This window comes from Suncus etruscus, chromosome 10 (assembly GCF_024139225.1).
Source record: "Suncus etruscus isolate mSunEtr1 chromosome 10, mSunEtr1.pri.cur, whole genome shotgun sequence".
Classification (NCBI taxonomy): Eukaryota; Metazoa; Chordata; class Mammalia; order Eulipotyphla; family Soricidae; genus Suncus; species Suncus etruscus.
In genome coordinates this window covers 94,118,418-94,138,698 of record NC_064857.1, presented here as the reverse complement: position 1 = coordinate 94,138,698, position 20,281 = coordinate 94,118,418, and the positions used below count along the sequence as shown (strand labels likewise).

The 20,281-nt window shown below is 37.4% G+C and overlaps 1 protein-coding gene across 1 annotated transcript; it reads right to left on the bottom strand.

Annotated features, from left to right (window-relative positions):
- Window positions 1-203: 203 nt before the first annotated feature.
- Window positions 204-13,400, bottom strand: DTWD1 (DTW domain containing 1). The gene is made up of 4 exons (XM_049781477.1): window positions 13,087-13,400; window positions 11,997-12,140; window positions 10,269-10,518; window positions 204-536 (listed from the first exon to the last, which is right to left on the bottom strand). The coding sequence occupies exons 1-4, from the start codon at window positions 13,348-13,350 to the stop codon at window positions 289-291; spliced, it is 906 nt and encodes a 301-aa protein (XP_049637434.1). The 5' UTR covers window positions 13,351-13,400; the 3' UTR covers window positions 204-288.
- Between the last annotated feature and the right edge of the window lie 6,881 nt (window positions 13,401-20,281).

Sequence of the window (20,281 nt, the reverse complement as noted above, 5' to 3'; positions counted from 1 at the left end):
CCTGCAACTGGGAAGAGCTCCTGAGTGTCAGTATGTATAGCCCGAAGGAAAAATCAGAAAAACAAACCAATGAGATATAGGTCAAATGAGTAATTACCATGTGAAATGAATTCTTAAAAAATATTATCTCTAAAACATTCACCAGAGTTAAATTTCTTTTGAAAAACAGACAAATGAAATTATTTCTTCAAGTGGTCTTATAGATTGCATATAGATATTTCCTAAGAATAAACAAAGCATTCGTTTATTGATTTTTTAAGAAAATAAAATAACATATCTTCTTAAAAATTAATGGATAAATTTTCTTGTTTCCCTGTCACCAGAGCCTTTGGCACTCTTTATCAACTGGTACATAAAAGAGTAGAAAAATAAAAGATTGTCATATTGTCCTTTGTAGTTCTCTTTTAATATTTCAGTATGATAGTCTACCAAGAAGTAGTAAATGGCTTCAATTGTGGAAAGAAAGGTATCTGGCTTTCCTTTTTGATGGCGCCAAAAGCAAGTTTTTCTTGTCTTCAATTCAACTTGTAACAATCCTGCCAAAAACAAAAGAAGAAAAATATATTTATTTTCTCTGAAGTCTCTAGAGTAAGACACAAATAATGAATTGGGAGGATGTTGAGCCATAGCCAACTATTCTCATGGCTTACTCCTGGCTCTGTGCTCAGAAATCATTCCTGGCAGAACTCAGGCAGTTGGGCAGACCATAATCAATGCCAGGATTGAACTAGAATCAACCACACACATAGCTAGTACTATCTTTTTGGCCCCTTTTAAGAATTTTTTTTAAGAGTTTTTGTTTGTTTGTTTTTCGGCCACACCCGTTTGATGCTGAGGGGTTACTCCTGGCTAAGCGCTCAGAAATTGCCCCTGGCTTGGGGGGACCATAATGGACACCGGGGGATTGAACCGCTGTCCTTCCTTGGCTAGCGCTTGCAAGGCAGACACCTTACCTCTAGCACCACCTCACCGGCCCCAAGAATTTTTTTTAATATCTTTATTTAAGCACCATGATTACAAACATGTCTGTAGTTGAGTTTTAGCCATAAAAAGAACACTGCCCTCACCAATGCAATATTGCAACATTCCCACCACCCAAATCCTCCATCTCCCACCTCCCTCACCCCCTAAGAATTATTTTTAAAGAGCATAGACAAAATCCTCCTGTTCAAATTATTATGCTTTCTTAACATATGGCATATACAAAAGCAATATAAGATAAAAATAAAATATACATCTTCAATTACTTCAAGTAAGTCTTGGACCTTGTAGCAATAGGTTAAAAGTCATTTACAACTGGATATTTACCTGTACCTTCTATTTATTAGTGTTATTTTTTATCTTAGCCTGTGACAAAACTAAATCTACCAACTTTTAAGTATTATTTTAGTTTTTGAGTTTTGAGCTATACAAAGTAATGTTCAGGACTTATTCTTGGTCTGTACTCAGAGATCTTTCCTAGCAGTGCTTGAGAACTATATGAAATGTCAGGGACTGAAGTTGGGTTGATAAAATGCAAGGCTAGTGCCCTACCCACAGTACATCTCTCTCTCTAGGTCAAATTTACCAATTTTTACAAAGGTTTCTTTTCTTTAATAAACTAAAATTTTGTTCTGCAATTCACTGTGAGAGATAGGCAGTAAAATGTTCTTAGAACTGTTAAGAGTTTTCTTTTGGACTATCACTTTTATTTATTTATTTATTTTTTGGTTTTGGGGCCATACACAGCATTACTTAGGGGTATCCAAATGAAGACAACAATAAGATATCACCTTAAGCCAGTGCTGATAGCACATATCAAAAACAATGAGAACAATCTCTGTTGGTGGGGATGTGGTGAGAAAGGAACTCTCATCCACTCTGGTAAGAATGCTGTCCTGGGGCCGGCGAGGTGGTGCTAGAGGTAAGGTGTCTGCCTTGCAAGCACTAGCCAAGGAAGGACCATGGTTGGATCCCCGGCGTCCCATATGGTCCACCCCCAAGCCAGGGGCAATTTCTGAGTACTTAGCCAGGAGTAACCCCTGAGCATCAAATGGCTGTGGCCCGAAAAAAAAAAAGAATGCTGTTGTTTTCTTTCTTTTTTTTGGGGGGTGGGGGGGTTACTCCTGGCTATGTGCTTATAAATCGCTCCTGGCTTGGGGGACCATATGGGAAGCTGGGTGATCGAACCGCAGTCCTTCCTAGGTTTGCAGAAAAATTTTGGTTTGGAGAAAAAATCTGAGCTTAAAATATTTTCCTTGGGATAATTTAATTTTGAAATCTTGATGTGGGAGCCAGAGTAATAGGACTGTAGGTAGGGCATTTGCCTTGTACACAATTGCTGTCCTTTTCTATCCGCTCATCCTGTAATTTCTCTCTATTTAACCCTCTTTACCCTCATTAAATAAGTAAAAGTTTTGCATTTATAATAATTTCTAATTTACTATATTTGAGGGTTTAAAATAAAGTCAAGTTGCTTTTTGGGCTTAAGGTCCTCAATTATGAAATGTTTTTAGTACCTAAGGGAATGATATATGACAAGCAATGATCACTTCCTATAAAGTAGCCAGGTTTATTTGAGAATTGGCATTTCACATATACAGAAACTATAAATATGCAGCTCTAATTACTTCCCTATAATGCAGTGAAGAGCCAGAAGAAATAAGGGCTTAAGGACATATGTAGAGATACTTGGCTCCTGAAATCTATTTCTTTCATGATTTTAAGAGAATTAAGAAATTATTCTTAAAGACTGTGATAACTTATAGAATTGAAATATATTTTCTTAGTGATCTGGGGAGAAATAATAAAAATTTTGTATAAATATGCTTTAAGCAGACTGAAGCACAAATGGAGGCACTCTGAAAACAGATTTTAAACTGTACCTCAATAATTCCTTTTATAGTTTTCTCAAGTGTTTTCGCTTACGTTGTTTTATTTGCTCTTTTCAACTACCATATGAGGTAATTATAAAGAAAAATGAGACGCAGCTCAGCGGTAGAGTACTTGACTTGCTTGTGTGAGACCTTGTTTGGTCCACAAATACCTTTCTCTCTCTCTCTCTCTCTCTCTCTCTCTCTCTCTCTCTCTCTCTCTCTCTCTCTCTCTCTCCCCTCTCTCTCTCTCTCTCTCTCTCGTCTATCACAAACACACACTCCACACCTTTTAACTCTTTCTGTTATATTTTTCATACACATATAAGCACACACAGATTTATATTAAACAGTGTATTAAGATTTATATACATTTTAACTGGTTAAATCTACTATTGTCCCTTGGATAACAGTGTCAGCCTAATTAGACAAATCAGACTCCAAAACATGTCATGAACTTTCTCTAGATGTAAATTTTCAACAGTAGCCTGAGGAAAGCTCTCCAGGTTGAATTTACTTCTGGAAATGACTTCATCTAACTAGGTAGAGCTCTTGCCTTCTAAGCAGAAAAGTCATACAAACAAATCCATCAAAGCTGAAAATGAATCTAAAATCTCCAGGTAAATTACTGAGAAAGTTTGAACAAATGAATAAAGTACAAGAAAACAGGAAAGGTAATATGAACTTCTATTCTTCTTCATGGTAATAACTACTATCTAGGCAAATACAACTTTCAATCACTATTATCATTATTATAAGGGTCTAAACTTTTCTTTTAATTTTTAATTATGAGAACAAAGATGCAAAGAAAGAGGACAAGGTAAAGTTACAGTGGAAGGACAATCACCCATAAAAGAATTCTCAGAAATCCCCTTGCTGATATCTGAACTTTGAACTTTCAGCCAAAGATCATTAAGAAAAATAAAACCCATGTACAATTACTTTGTCCCACAAGTCCCCAGATTGTAGTACAAAATATTTCTTAGTAGCACACAAAGCAATCTAAAGTCATAAAACTTATGTAACTCCTTAAACATTGAAGGCAAAGTACTTTTTTACATTTCCATGCACATGCATATTAGTTTAAGTTAACCTCAAAAGTTTAAGTGGGTTGTTTTTCTTAAGGATTAGAGTCAAAGGAGCACAGTAAAAACGGTGTTAGAGTGGCAATTATTGTTTGCATAGGCCCACCAAAATATGAGGGACAAGGAAAGGAAAAGCCTTGGCCTAAATATTAGGAGACCCTACCCCTGAAGTTTCCTGGCATAAGACCAACTCTAGGCTCCAGGCAAACTAGTTTGTCCAATCCAAGTCATTGTCTGTAGTGCCATTACACTTTTATTTTTCACACAATCTGTTGTTGGTATCATGTTTCTGTATTAAAGATCCTAGAATCTGCATATTCTACATTGCAGTCAGGATGGTGCGGAGCGTCCTCTCGTTTCACCTCACAATTAAAGGGCAATGCAGAGAGCCCTGTCCTGTAAGCAGGTCGTTGTTGTTGTCAAGTCTTCTGTGTGTTAAGGGAAGTCTCTTTTGAGCAGGTCGATGTCAGAGCTGTGGTAGGGACATCCCTGGTAGAGGATTGCTTCCAGATATTGGTATATAAAATCTTGGATGTTTCGTAGATAGTTTCCCTGGTTCAGGGGTGAATGGAGGATGCGCATTCTTCTGAGGCCTGTGCCTGGTCATTAGATTGATGTTCAGAGTGTAAGGTCCCATTGCACCACAAGATTTGTGTGTTCCAATCTCTATTAGATAAGAACTTATCTGTATGTATAGTATTTTCCCATTTTAATGTACCTATGCAAACGAGGAACAATGCCACGTGGCGTTATCGACATATATGGGGGCCGTAAGAACAAGTCCAACAATCCCCATGACATTGGTTCAATCATAAGCATTAAACAGAGGGACTCTTTCACCAAAATTCCTTATTGAACAGCTCACAAAGAGAAGAAAAGATAAAAAGTTGGTAGAATCGTCACTGTAAACGGGTACTTAGTAAGAGTTATAGCTGTCAAAGAAAATACACATAAAATATTCAAAAGACATGTGTGTCCATTTTATGTCTTTTGAAATAGTTGGGGTTGTTAAATCCAATGCATGATGTTGGTCTGTGATTAGGACTGTGCAGTACTGAAGTTAAAAAGAGTAAATGTGGGGTATTAGTGTTTGGAGTTAAGGAGCAATAATGAGCTTTGTAGGGGTGTGCGAAAGGGCAGAATGTGTTGGGGCAGGAGGTCGGTTTTGGTGCCTAACAAGTTAAGAACTGAGGGTAAAGAGAGTTAATTAAGGGGAAGATAATGAATCCAGATTGGGAGGTGAGGGAGTAACAGGGGCTCTGGTGTGGGGGAGGGGCAATATATCAGAGGGGCTAAATACGTTATATAGCTGAATTGTTTATAAATTAGGCTTGGTAGTCAGAGAGGACCACTGTATAGGAAGTCACGTCTACATATATACTGATTTTAGAGACCTATTTGTTATTCTCCAAATCTAGAGCATTCCATTTTTTTTCTAGAAACAATCAAGATATAAGAACATTTTTGGGTGAAGTTAAAAGTTAAATGTCGCACGGGCGCATTTTGAAAATGCAATAGTAGGGGCCGGGCGGTGGCGCTGGAGGTAAGGTGCCTGCCTTGCCTGCGCTAACCTAGGACGGACCTCGGTTCGATCCCCCGGCGTCCCATATGGTCCCCCAAGAAGCCAGGAGCAACTTCTGAGCGCATAGCCAGGAGTAACCCCTGAGCCTCACAGGGTGTGGCCCAAAAAAAAAAAAAAAAAAAAAAAGAAAATGCAATAGTAGTAAGAAAAGAACCCCTGAATGGGGTCCAGCTTGCGTAAGACAGGAGTTTGTTTCCCCAACCCTCCCCACAGGGCCCGATTTACCAGGCCCGGCCCTGAATACCAGTCTGGAGTGGGGGATCTCAGTCCCCTGGACTAAGTGGTCAGTCCAGGGGTCCTATGGCTAGCTGAGGGACTAAACTTTTATGTATATATTTTAATATACGAATGTCTATATGTATTTACATGTGTATATGTACATTAAAATTTATGCATAAAAGCTTAGTCCTATATATATATATATAAGCAAACAAAATACATATACATATACATATATCAAATAAAGAAAATCCCTGTAATGTTCTACCTGAATTAAAACTCACAGTTCTATTTATTGAAACAATGATGTAGAAATAAAAAGAGCAGAAAAGACAGGAATGTAGTAGTACCCTGTAAGAGAAGCAATAGAAATAGTAGTAGTAGTCGCATTGTTAGAACAGTTTTTACCCAAAACAAAGGTGTTCCCAGCTTCCTCTCTTTTCATACATTCCTTTGACATATAAAAGTCCACCTAAACTAGATTAGCTTGATAATAGGTACTTTTGTCTCTCACTCAACCCTCCCCCTCCCAGTTGAATTTGAACTGGTAGAGATTTTTGGTTTGGCAAGCCCAGAGACCAAGAAGGGAGAAGCCACCCAACTCAATGACTTTCTCCTTCATGCCTATTTTGGTTTATTAATATGCATGGCGAGCCTTTTTCGAAAATGCTCACCCAAGATAGAAATATGGCATGTGGGGCATTTTCACAATTGGTACTCGAACATGGTCTTAAGAAGATCCCCAACGATAAATGAGTGACATGACCCTCTAGTGGATATTCAGCATGAGGGCCCCTCTAGCTGGACTAACTGTGCTATGACCTTCTTTCTTGGGGAACAGTGTTTTTACTATAATATGTATCAAAAATTATTGAGCATGACGTTAACTGAAGGATAGGTAAATACTGCAACCTAGTCATAGTCACCTGGTGCCCAATAGTACTTCGTGGCATTATCCTTTTTCTTTTTGCGTTTCTTTTCCACAGTAAAATGGTGAAATCTTATACAAGAAAGGAGTTCCTGTCTATAGGGGAACTAAAATTTATATGTTGTAGGTGGGACTTTTATCTTGAACATTTGTCATACTGACATGACTTAGGCTTCTATTGCTCTAATATCAGTCATAAACCCCCACCCTTTGGATTCCATCATCAGAACCGTGACAGGCTTTGTGCCACCCTGGCAACAACTTGAAACCAGAACAGGCTTCGTGCCACCCTGGCAATGATTTGCAACCAAGGCAAGCTTTATGCCACTCTTACGACATAGGACCAGGGCATTTGTTGTGATGCCCTGGCAACATCTGATAAACCAGGGCATGCTTCATGATGTCCTGACAACAACATAGGATCTGTGAAAAACCCAAGAGCTTTTATTACAGAGCCTGATTACAACCACTACCATGAGAAGAACTTTTTTTTTTTTTGGTTTTTGGGCCACACCCGATTACGCTCAGGGGTTACTCTTGGGCCCTGGTGATGCACTCAGAAGTCGCTCCTGGCTTGGGGGACCATATGGGACGCCAGGGGATCAAACCGCGGTCTGTCCTGGGCTAGCGCTGGCAAGGCAGACACCTTAACTCTAGCGCCACCGCGCCGGCCCCGAGAAGAACTTTTGTAGGAACCTAAAAGAAAAGACTTTTGGGGGGGTAGGCAAACTTAAGAGTGTCTAAAGCCGGCAACTGGAAATGTGATCAGATGCTTCCTGGGAAAGTCCACCCTGCTCTTAGGCTAAATGCTTTTCTCTTTTATTTCCCCAGTTTTTACTGTGCCTATGCAAAACGAAATCACCCCTTTAGCTCCTCTCTCATATTTCTGCATTTTAGTAATCACAGGAGGGAGAGATGTCAGAGTAATCAGTCTTGACCTTATATTGGTATGGCATATCAGACTTCACCCTTAACCACTTTAGCTTCCCCTTTACATATCAAAATCCTACCTAGGTGGGAAGAACTTCTAGATAGGCTCTTTAATCAACCTATTCTGTACCCATGAAGATGGTCCTATCTTCCCAAAAACTACTGTGTTCCCAACTGGCCTCTCATTTTCTCTCCACATGTACAAATGGTTCCCAGACACGTTTCATCTCTCTCCAGCCTGGTTTAGATTATTTCCTGGGATGGCCTTGCTCCAGACCCACTCCCCCCTTTCCCTCGAGATTGTGGCATGAGGATTTAGCCACAGTAGTAATACTGGTAGTAACAGCAGTAGCTATAACGCTAGTAAATTTAGCAGATCTCAGTTTCCAAGATCAGTCCTCACTAAAAGGAACCATAGCTCCTTAGAATAATAACTGACTCTAGATCTGGGGCACGAAAAAAGTAAAAGGAAACTCTTGAGTATTCTATTGTACCAAAGGAATATATGAGACCATGCCACAAATGGCATGAAGAACTCCCAATGGCAAAATTTAAGACAATATGGGCATTGAAATACAAGCATGACAGGTTATAATATATTGAATTAAAAGAAAATCTTAAAACCACAGTACTCACAAAAACGGTTCTGAGGAAAGAACAAGAAAGGGAAAAGAAAAAATTCTTTACATAAAAATGTCAGCTAATTCATGTAAAATAATAAAATTAACATTTCATAGTTTTGTTATGAAAATTTTTAAGGCACGAGATATCAATGAATACTAAAACCACTAAATGAAAAGCAATTGGGAAACAGATAATTCATATTCTCAAAATCTTTCCCAAAAATGATTATTATTTACAAAGAAGAAAATAAATCTCTATAATGGAAAGTTATAGCAATCACCATTTTAATCAATTTATTAAGGTTATCAACAATAATAGAGAAATTTACACTGTATGCCTTTGGATTTGATGCAGTAAGTATAAAACTTTCTATGATAAGAGAAATCAGGTTCATTTTAGAACATAAATAAGAAGGAGCCAGAGAAATAGCACAGAGGATAGGGTGTTTGCGTTGCACATGGCCCACCTGGCTTCAATCTCCAGCATCTCGTATGTCCCCTGAGCCTTTTAGGCGCGATTTCTGAGTGCAGACATTAGAAACCCTGAGTTATGCCATGCGTGATCCGAACAAACAAAAAGAATAAATGGGATACTAATAATAATACCAAAGCAATAGATATGAACTTAAATTGTCATGGACAACCCTAAAAGTATCCTTATATAAAAATACGCTTGCAAAAAATATTGCAATATATCAAATCGTAATAAAGCATTTAGATAACTAACCAGTCCTCAACATAAGACAAAAGTCATAAGAAACCAAAACAGGGGCCCGGAGAGATAGCACGGTGGTGTTTGCCTTGCAAGCAGCCGATCCAGGACCAAAGGTGGCTGGTTCGAATCCCGGTGTCCCAGATGGTCTCCCGTGCCTGCCAGGAGCTATTTCTGAGCAGACAGCCAGGAGTAACCCCTGAGCAATGCCGGATGTGGCCCAAAAACAAAAAAAAAAAACCAAAAAACAAAAAAGAAACCAAAACAGGATAGTGTTCTACATTAAAAGAGGTTAGAGACACAATAATCAAATGAATGTGTATCTACATGTTCCGTCAATGGAAAAAGCCTATCAAAGATATTTTTGATCTACTAGGGAAATATGAAAATAAACCATTTATTAGATTATATAGAACTTTTGTAAACTTTCTTAGAGTGGTAACAATACTGCATGTATGCAGGAGAATGTCCCTAATTCTTAAAAAATGTACATAAGAGGGCACCATGAGAGAAAATACAGTGGAGAAGGCATTTGCCTTGCATACACCAACCAGGTTCAATACTGGCACCACATAGGGTTTCCCCAACACCACCAGGAGTGATCACTGAGCAAAGAGCCAAGAGTAAACTCTGAGCAATACCAGATGTGCCCTAAGCACCAAAAATAAATAAATAAATAAATAAATAAATAAATAAATAAATAAATAAATAAATAAATGTACATATATGAATTTAAGAGGAAAGTGTTAGAAAGCTTCAACTTAAATTCAGAGTAAAAACAAATATAGAACTCTGTAAGTATATACATATACATAATGAGAAAGAGAAATGAATGTAGCAAATGTCTGGGTATTTTATGACAGTTTTCTTCCTATATATATTTTGTATTTGTTTGGTTTCTTTGGGCCCCACCATCAGTGCTCAGGATTTACTCATGGCTGTATACTCAGGGATCACATCTGGTGGGGAACGAAGACATATGTGGTACAGGGAATTAAACAAAGTCAGGTTGCAAGACAAGCATCCAACCTCTTGTACTATCATTCTAACTCCTCTTCAATACATCTAAAATTGAAACTGACACATTGGTGGCAGGAAATGTACAAAGATGTTATACACTGTGTTGAATAAAACTTAATCATGAACAACTGTGTAACTGTGGGGAAAAAAAAACAACTAATCTGAACAACCCTGTAACAACAGTGTTTAAAGTAATTTTAAAAATCTAAAAATAATTAAAACATAAAAAAGTAAACAGGAAAATCCTCAGAACCTGAAGGGGGAAAGATCTGTGGAAAAAAGAACAATGGAAATAACAAACATATTTTCCCTCTTACCTTGAAGTCTCTCATCAGTAAATATTTTATTTGTTTGGTTCCAGGTGCTATCTATAAATATAACTTTTTTCAGTGGTGCACCTTTGTACTTGCTGTCATTAAAATCCTGGTCTTCAGTTCTCTTGCGTTTAACAGATGGTCTGTCAGGATCATCATTTTGGCATCCAATATTAGTTTGAATCCTTTTTTGCAGATGGAAAGAAATTTCTTTTATTGAGACCGACTTAGGCCCAGGAAAAACAAGTGCAACCTGAAGAAAAAAAATGTAAGTACTAAGTTATTATGATCTTCAAAGTGAAGACTTAGAATAACTTACAACTATAAGAAATAAAATGTGCTGAATATCTGCAAAATAAGAATTAGGTTCTACTGCAAGTGCTTCTTTAATACATATGTGAAGTGTTTGGTTCTTCTCTGGAAACTTATAATCATATATGCTTTATTAAAGACATAAGTATTCACCCATCGATAGATTTGGATCTTGAATAAAGAACACAAAACTAATACCTAGATAAAAGGCAAAGCATGTACTTTATAAAAGAACCATGGAAAAATATCCAATTAATACAAGTTTTAACTATAAAATAAGAAAAAGAAACATAAAATAAAAATAAAAAAAAGAAAATAATATAGTCAATGCTAATGAACAAATTTGTGATGTGCCTTCAATATACCATTACTGATAGTAGATTTAAGTAGTATAACTCCTGGAGGCAATTTGATAATTCAAATCAAGAGTCCTGGACATTCATATCCTTTGGTGACATAATTTCACTTGTGAATATAAAATATGTACACATAATCAAAATATTCTAAATTATTTGTTAAAATAGTGAAAATGTAAAACTAGAAATTTTACTTTCAAAAGTTATAAAGGGGGCTGGAGAAATAGCATAGGGGTGGGGCATTTGCCTTGCATGCAGAATGACGGTGGTTTGAATCCCGGCATCCCATATGGTTCCCTGAGCCTTCCAGGAGCGATTTCTGAGTGTAGAGCCAGGAGTAACCCCTGAGTACTGCTGGGTGTGACCCAAAAAACAAAAGTTATAAATGAGTGGTTGGAACGATGATATAGTTAGGTTGTTTGGCAATCCTCGGTTTGATCCCCAGCACCACATATGGTTCCCCACATATATCTAGTAAGTGACTGTAACATAGCTGGGTGTGGCTCAAAATCCAAAAGAAATAAGAAAAATAATTTCATATATTATGGCAGCATGTTAAAGTCTGATATCTTAACATTTCATTAAAAAAATGATACCAGGTAAAATATTTATTATGCACAAAAATATAAGAAAATGTTGGTAGAATCAGGTATTTTAGCCTTCTATTTTCTCTATTTCCAAAATTTTCTTTAACAAGCATGTACAATTTTAATATGAAAAAAAAATTTTTTTTTGGTTTTTCGGGCCACACCCAGTTGACGCTCAAGGGTTACTCCTGGCTAAGCGCTCAGAAATTGCCCCTGGCTTGGGGGGACCATATGGGATGCCGGGGGATCGAACCGCGGTCCTTCCGCTTGCAAGGCAGACACTTTTCCTCTAGCGCTACCTCACTGGCCCTGAAAAATATTTTTTTATGTATGAGCTGGAGCGCTAGTACAGGTTCTTGTATATAGACAACCTGATATCATTAAGAAAAAATCTAAGGTTCAGAAATACAAAAGAGTTTGAAGTCATTTTTATATTCTATGTAAAGAGTTATAAAATAATGTAAAAAGCTACTTACTTCATGGTCCTTTTCTTCATATTCTGGGATACAAGGATATGTGTAAATATTTACAAATTCAGGTGCTAAGAGTTTTGCATGTACAGCAGTACTTTTGCCATCTGTTTCATTTGGATGTTTAATGATATCAATCTTCAATGGAAGCTATGAACAAAATATTAATATTCTAATTTTTATGTTAAAACAATATTTAAAGTTAAAACAACAAGATAACACGGTCTGAATATATACTCTGCATTTGAAAGCCACACTTTTTTATGACCAAAATACCAACAATGGTTATAATTGCAAAACACATTCAAATTTTTCCCTTGATATTGTTAATCCGATAATGAGACAATCACTTCCAACTCATTTAACACAGAATCTGTTTTTAAAGTATGTAAATCATACAGCACTGAGTCTAAGTTCTCATATTTCTGTATCTCAGCAAAAATATTTTTTGAAATTCCTATAAAGTTTTTAATTTTATTGGATAGCAATAACTAGAAGTGTTGCATACCTATCAAATATGTCCTAGCTTTTTTTTTTTTTTAGTTCTGGTCATTGATATTGATATCTCCACACATAGAGTGGAGCTAAGTCAAAGAATTGCAATGCTAAAAGAAATCACACCTAGTTTCTTTAAGAAATATTTTCTCAAAGAGTGAATTAGAACATGGGATAATTTTGTAGGTACCTTTAAGAAATCTAGAAATCTCTCTCTTACAGTACCAAGTGTTCTGGTACTATATGTCTCTTTCCAAAGATGAGAAAAACAAGTGTAGCCATCTACAGGATTAAGGTTTCTGCTAATGTAATTTATTTTTACAATGATATAATTTCAAACTTACCACTTCTATCAAAGTATATGAGGCTTCTTTAAAATCTTTTTTTGTTTTGTTTTGTTTGTTTTTGGGCCACACTCAGTGAAGCTCAGGGATTACTCCTGGCTATGTGCTCAGAAATCGCTCCTGGCTTAGGGGATACTGGGAAACAAGCCATGGGTCCATTCTGAGTCAGGCACTTGCAAAGCAAATACCCTACTGCTGCGCCACCACTCTGGCCCTATTTTTTTTTTTACTTTCAAATCATTGTATTTCCTACTAACCTTCACAAGTGGCATCTGTTCCATGGGTACATTTTCAACAGGAACATAACATGTATAGCAGTAGAACATTCTTGAACCGCCACACTTGAGACATTTTGATCTTCCACTTTGCTGAGCTTTTTGAAGAACTTCTTGTGATGCCAAGCATAAGTTTTGAAGAGGATTTTCTAAAACTGCAGAACTAGTTTGAGACTGTTGTTTTTCCACAAGCTTTGAATTATTTTCTTCCCGTACTTCAAGAAATTGGGGTGGACTGAGAGACATTTTTTTCTTAACTCCAACCGTTTAACATCTATTTCTGAGATACATATAGGTGAACTTAAAAAAAAAAAAGTGAGTAAAAACATGAGGGGTGAGTAAAATAAAACAGGAAACATTTTACTCACTGCTTCTACAAAAAAATATTCAAAACTTAAAACTACTTGCTAGCTTTAGGATTTCACAAAAAATGTAATCAAGTTTAAATAGCAACTAAAATAGCATGATCTAAAAATTAAAAATCAATAAATTCCAACAAAAAATACCCTTAAAGTCACTCCATGAAAATAGAAAGATGTTCTTTAAAAAACAGTATTTCAAATATAAAGTTTAGTACCAATAATTCTTTTAGTAACAACTTTGTTACAAACATAGCAATTGTGTCCTATATTAAAATATAGTGGTCAGCCTTAGTATCAACAGGAAAACATCTAGCCTTCTAGGTTTTAACTTTAAATTGATGTTTTATGACCCTAAAGTCAAATTTAATTCGAATAAAAATACAAAGTTAAAATGAAACCAATACTGATGTGAAGAAATCAACTATGGGAGTCTAGCACCTTATTAAAAAGTATATTTCTCTTTAACTTAAAATACACACTCAAAGATAATACAGAAGGTAAGGCATTTGTCTTGCATGCACCTGACCAGGATCAATCCCTGGTATTCCATATGGTCTTTACTAGGAGTAATTTCTGAGCGAAGAGCAGTTGTGAACCAAAAACAAACAAAAAAAAATACACACTGAATAATGGAACATCCACATCTTAATTTATAAAAATGACCTTAAAGGTGATCTTACAGATTAAGAAATTTCAGAATGGCACTAAGTTTCACTCATTCAAATATACCTACTGTTTTGAAAAAAAAAGAAAAAAGAAAAAAACTAAACACCAAAGAAAAAGTGAATTCTCATCCATTACTCGTGGGAATGTTGTCTGGTTCAATTCCTATAAAAAATGTTATGGAGAGTCCTCAGTAACTTTAGAATTGAGCTTCAATGAAAGACAGCAATTCCATTTTTGGTATCTATCCCTAGGACTTAAAAACATTCATTCAAAAGGATGTGTGCACACCACTGTTCATTGCTGAGGTGAGTCCAATAGTAAAGATATGGAATCAACCTAGGTGTTTAATGACAAATGAATAGGTTACGAAGATGTGGTACATATATACAATAGAATACTCTGCAGATAAAAGGAATGATGAATAATGCAATTTGCTATAACAATAGCATGTTTGTAACTGAAAGATACCATGTTGAATGAAGTAAGTCAGACGACAAACACAGGATGATTTCACTGATCTGTGGTATATAAAATAATTGTATAAGGAAATGTAATGGAGTAAAGGGGAGATGCTTAAACTACTCGACCCCAGAGCAGGGGTGGCAAACAAGTTCGACACAAAGAGCCAAAATTTTAAACTGTGAGAGTCAGAGAGCCACACTACGCAGTGACCTGCCAAAACAGACAAACACTCACACAAAAGCATATGATTTTAACAATAACATATTAAACACACATTGCATTTTGCCATTTTGAGTGAGGGTCAAAAATCCTGCTGTGATGTTGAGGGTGTGCTGCTTCCTCCACACTAAGAACTGACGGCAGGATGTGACAAAACAGGACACACAGGTCCCCCGCTCGCTGGCCCATGCAGTTGTTTCCGAGGGATGGGAGCCGGGATGACGCAGCCTGGGGGCGGGAACAGCAGAACAAAATCCATACTTGGCAAAGAGCCACAGTATACAAAATAATGTTAAGAGCCGGGAGCCGCATGCGGCTCAAGAGCCGCGTGTTCCCCACCCCTGCCCCAGAGCATAATGAAGAGGAGAGAAAAAAGAAAAGAAAAGAAAAGAAAATAAGGAGAGAAAAAAGAACATGAGAAAGGGAAATAATAGGGGAATAAGAGTCTGGGCTTCGGTAATATTGGGGATGTGGGAGAGTGGTATAGCTATATATTCAAAGCACAGATTCAATAACACTAAAAACATGAGCTCTAATCTGAAGCCACCAAACTTGTATGTCCCGGCCAAGGTGGCAGGCAGGTAGTAGGGGAAGGTGGTTGGAAAGTGGGGAACGATGGAGTAAGGGAAGACTGGTAATCAAACTGGTGATGGGATTGGTGATGAAATATTATATGCCGGGCTCGGAGAAATAGCACAGCGGTGTTTGCCTTGCAAGCAGCAGATCCAGGACCAAAGGTGGTTGGTTTGAATCCCGGTGTCCCATATGGTCCCCCGTGCCTGCCAGGAACTATTTCTGAGCAGACAGCCAGGAGTAACCCCTGAGCATCACCGGGTGTGGCCCAAAAACCAAAAAAAAAAAAAAAGAAAAGAAATATTATATGCCTAATACCCTAATACTCAATAACTTTGTAAACCATAGTTCTTTAATTAAATATATTTTTAAAAAACCTAAAACACTAGATTCTTCAATACTACTAAAAAATAACTTTTCCACTTAAAAAAATTTTTTTCAAAAAAAAATATGATGACTGCCAAGACTGTTATTCAACTATTTTGTAAGCATGGTCTTTCTAGGGAGAAAGAGCCCGGGCTCTTTTTGATTTGGTATGCATTCCAATGCTGTAAAATGATCCTCTTATGAAGCCTCTTGGCATTGTGGTATTTAACTATCAGGATTCAGGCACATTGAATACAAACACAGGCAAAAGAAACTGTGTGACTGCAACACGAAATTTTTTTTGTGCTCTCCCAAAACGTCCAGTGGAACATAATATATAATATGACTTATTAATAAGAAGTTGATTATACTAACAGGATCTTTTTATAGATTGCAAATCCCAGTAAATTAGAAATTACAAAGAAAAAAGGTACTGGTGAAGGAAAAGTAAAGCACGCTTGTCAAATTTACCCAAGGAAAAGATCCATATAAGTATTTTTGATGTGTACTGATCTGACAGAAGCTTACATATTGGGTTGCTCAGAGAAAGAGATATTTAAGATTGGATTTCTTCCTGACTCACAAAAGCAAAGGTTCTATTTTTGGCTGCTCTCCCCCACTACTCCAAGCACCTAATTAAAACTATTTTTTGTCTTTGTGAACATGCTCTCGACAACCTGGAGAGTACAAAATATTAAGCTGTCACTTTTTCCTAAGTCTTAGATCCTTTTAAGATCTGATGAGTGTCTGGATCTACCTCTAGAAAATGCATACATAGATACCCTATCGAGTAGTTTTGGGGTTCTTGACTGTCCATTCACAGGACTAGATAGTGAAATCCTAAGATCACAAAATGATTCTAAGGGTTGGAATTGGAATAGCTTTAAAAGTCTCAGAAGTTCTATTATTCTCAGAAATCAGAACTGTAAAAACTCTACCCGCTGAAAAAAAGGTCATAAGGCAAAAGGGGTCTCATCACTGTCCTTATACTTAAAAAGTGAAACCTTTCACTCAAATAGTTTGTGTTTATACTAGTGCTGCTTTAAGATGTGACAGAAAAGCATCTTTTAGTCTTTTTGACTAGTTTATATTTTTTTAGGGCTTTTGGGCCACAGGGTCCTCAAGGAACCAAAAGGTGATGGTATTCAATCCCAGGGCTCCTACATGCGCAGCATGTACATTGAGCTATCATTCCAACCAAACTATTTTAGTCTTCAGTGATTGGGAGCATAAGGTTCATTCTAAAAGAGAAAGTAGACTGGACTAATTCAACTTGATTCCACTTACCTCTTATTCTAATGGCCACTTAGGAATTTACATATACCACCAAAGGACTAACAGTGGTCCTCAAACTATGGCCCGCGGGCCACATATTGTATTTGTATCTGTTTTGTTTCTTCATTGCAAAATAAGATATATGCAGTGTGCATAAGAATGTTCATAAGTTGTTTTTACTATAGTCAGACCCTCCAATGGTCTGAGGGACAGTGAACTGGCCCCCTGTTTAAAAAGTTTGAGGACCCCTGGTACAACATACTGGGGCAATTCCTGGGGAGGTTGTGAAAGTTACCGTGGTTGCCTGACTATTTATACTATAGAAAATGGTTTTTCTAGAACCCTGAGAGGATTCAAAAATATCTATTATTACAGATATATATTCTATATCATCTAGATAAACTATTACAATCTATTACACAGACAAAGGTCTGTCTTACATGTAACCAACAGCTTCTTATGGTCTCCTGAGCACTATCAGGAATAATTCTTGAGTGCAGAGCCAGAGATAAACCCTGTTCACCAGCAAGTAGCCCATGTCCCAGAAATCAAACACAAATATCTGTGAGGCAGAAAACAGAAATATTTGCCACTTTTCTCATACTCACCCTCAATGACTAAAGACATAGAAAAGGCCATCAGTTCTAAGTCGCGGTTCTAAAAGGTCTGAAATCTTATGACAAAGATATCTCTTCTGAACTAGCGGTTAGCCTCACATATGTAAAAAACACCTGCTGCAAACTTGATTATTCAAAAACTTCTAGAACATTCTTGTTAGCTTCAAATATGTATAGAAAAACATAAGAGTAATCATCGGGATTATCAGAGAAAAGAAAAAGGTGATTTTTATCCCTAAAGCTAACACCTGAGACTTGGAGAGATAGTACAATGATTAAGGCACATGACCTTGCACAATACTGACCCAGGTTCCAACCCCAGTGCCACAATGGTCCTCAAGTATTGTCAAAAGTGATCTCTAAATCCAGAGCTAGAAGTAAGCACTGTCAGGTGTGCTGCATCCCACAACCCAAATAAAAAAATTTTTTTAAGTTAACAGTGATTCAGTTACTTATTTTAAAATAGCTAACTTTCTTACGTTGATGGCACATCAGTCTGTGACTTAGACTATAAACAATTCTTAATTCTTCCTCCTACCTGCTTTCTCCACCAAACTTAACACTCGCCATGTTACATCAATTCTACCATGCCCATTATCTACTTTTAGTCTCAAAGACAGGGTTCTACACACTTATTACTGGTTCTGTATCTTTCACAGGGAAATGTATTTTAATTAAATCTATTAGGAATGTTTTCCTCCCAGAAAACTTTTATTCTCCAAGAGCAAAACCCACCCCATAACCCCCATTTTTTACACTTACTACCTTTAAAGGAAAATTAAAAATTTTAATTGACATCTTCCTGTTTGTTTTTGTTTTTCACAGTAACCAGATCTAAAAGTCAAACAGGTTCTCCCCAAGTGAAGCGCTTTCCCCCTCCGTCTTCACTTGCTCCAGAAACTTCTCCCACAAGGTGAGGCTGACTCAGCCTGGCATGTCTTCCACTTGATGGCCCACTGGCAGGCTCCTGAAAGGTCATAGCATTAAGGCTTTCTAAGCTGCATTCCCATCCATCAGCTACAGGCTTCCAAGGACTCCACTGCAACACTTCCATGGATCTTGGGCATCCAGGGAGGCTGATAATCAGGGAGTCTATTTGCAGACAAGTTGCAGTCACTGCATCATTCTGTTTTCACCTGCCAGATGAAGTAGCAATGCTCCAGCTTCTCCTACTGTAAGCTAGAGGATGCCAGTACCATATTGGTGGTGTGTGAAGCTGAATTCTGTTATCACCTCTCCCAGTCTTATGAAGTAGGAGGAATTCGACAAATACTAGTAACTTAATCAACTGTTGGGGGAGGGAGGTGCAATTCGATTTACACGGAATTACTGACAAGCTGCCCTTAAAGGAGGGTCTTTTGCAGCAAGGTACAAGTGGCAACAAGTTGGACCATTTTTTTCTTTTTCATTTCAAAACCAGGGAATAAGGGGATCAATTCGAGTAGTAGAGTTGTATAGCGCAAAAAAATTGCAATAATATTTCATCGAGAATCCCTATCCTGGATTGTGGACAAATTCAGATCTACCTAAAATCTTTCCTGGAGTATTTTTTAAAACCTGGTTGCATAAAAATGTCCAGGTCCCTATAACATATGACCACTTAGACCACTGGAACAGACAACTGTGCAACACAGAGTATGTTACAAATCCCACTCATGAGTACATTTATGCAAATTACTATTATCCCTTTTTCTGTTTTTCTTTTTTCCTTTTCTTCTTTCATCTGCTTCAATTCAACATATGTTAGTATTATACCATAAAACCCATGCTGACAGTTTCTTTTTAGAAAAGAAACCTCGTTGAACAAGACGCGGCGGATAAGACTACATAGGGTAGACACCTACTATAATGCTCACTACCATATCGCTGAGTACTCTAGATGTGAAAATTACACTTATCCTGAAATGCTCCAGCCACAATCTAACCCTGAAAGCTTCATTTAGCAAAATTCACCCATGTCATCGGTAAATCGCCTAGAAATTGGAAAACCTTCCCAACCCTACATACCAGCCCAATTTGTTTTTACTTATTTTTACTTTATTTCTTTCCCTTTTATTTGATTTTTATTCTTTCTCTCCAAATCTATATCTTAGCCATTTATTTATCTTTTCTTAATTCAATTATTTCTTAAGTGCTCAGACCCATCCTATGAGGGTCAGGCCTCCAACAACAACTTATGAATCTGTCTATAAGTGGGCATGAGTTAGTATATAATGGACTACTACTCTTTGCCCAAACTATACTGCAAACAATCTATGCCTATACTGTATTGTATAAAGCACCCCATACATATTATCCCTTCTGCCTCCCTTCAGAACTCCTATTCTCTCATCCCCTCCCCAATCTTGATCTGTTATCTCCCCCTATTTAACCCTCTTATCCCTCAGTTCTTAACTCATTAGGTACCAAGACTGATCTCCTGCCCCAACAAGCCACCACCCAGCTCCCAAAGCTTCCTCTCAGTCATCTCGGGGCTTGGGAAGAAGCTGCAATCATCATTCCCTTCTTCTCATACATGCCCCCAAATGTGGACTGTTGCATGCTACCAGATTCAGCACCAGAAGGATCCTCAAGGATCCTACATGATTCTTTACTGCTGCAAACCATTTCTCAAACACAATAAGACCATAGTGTGGG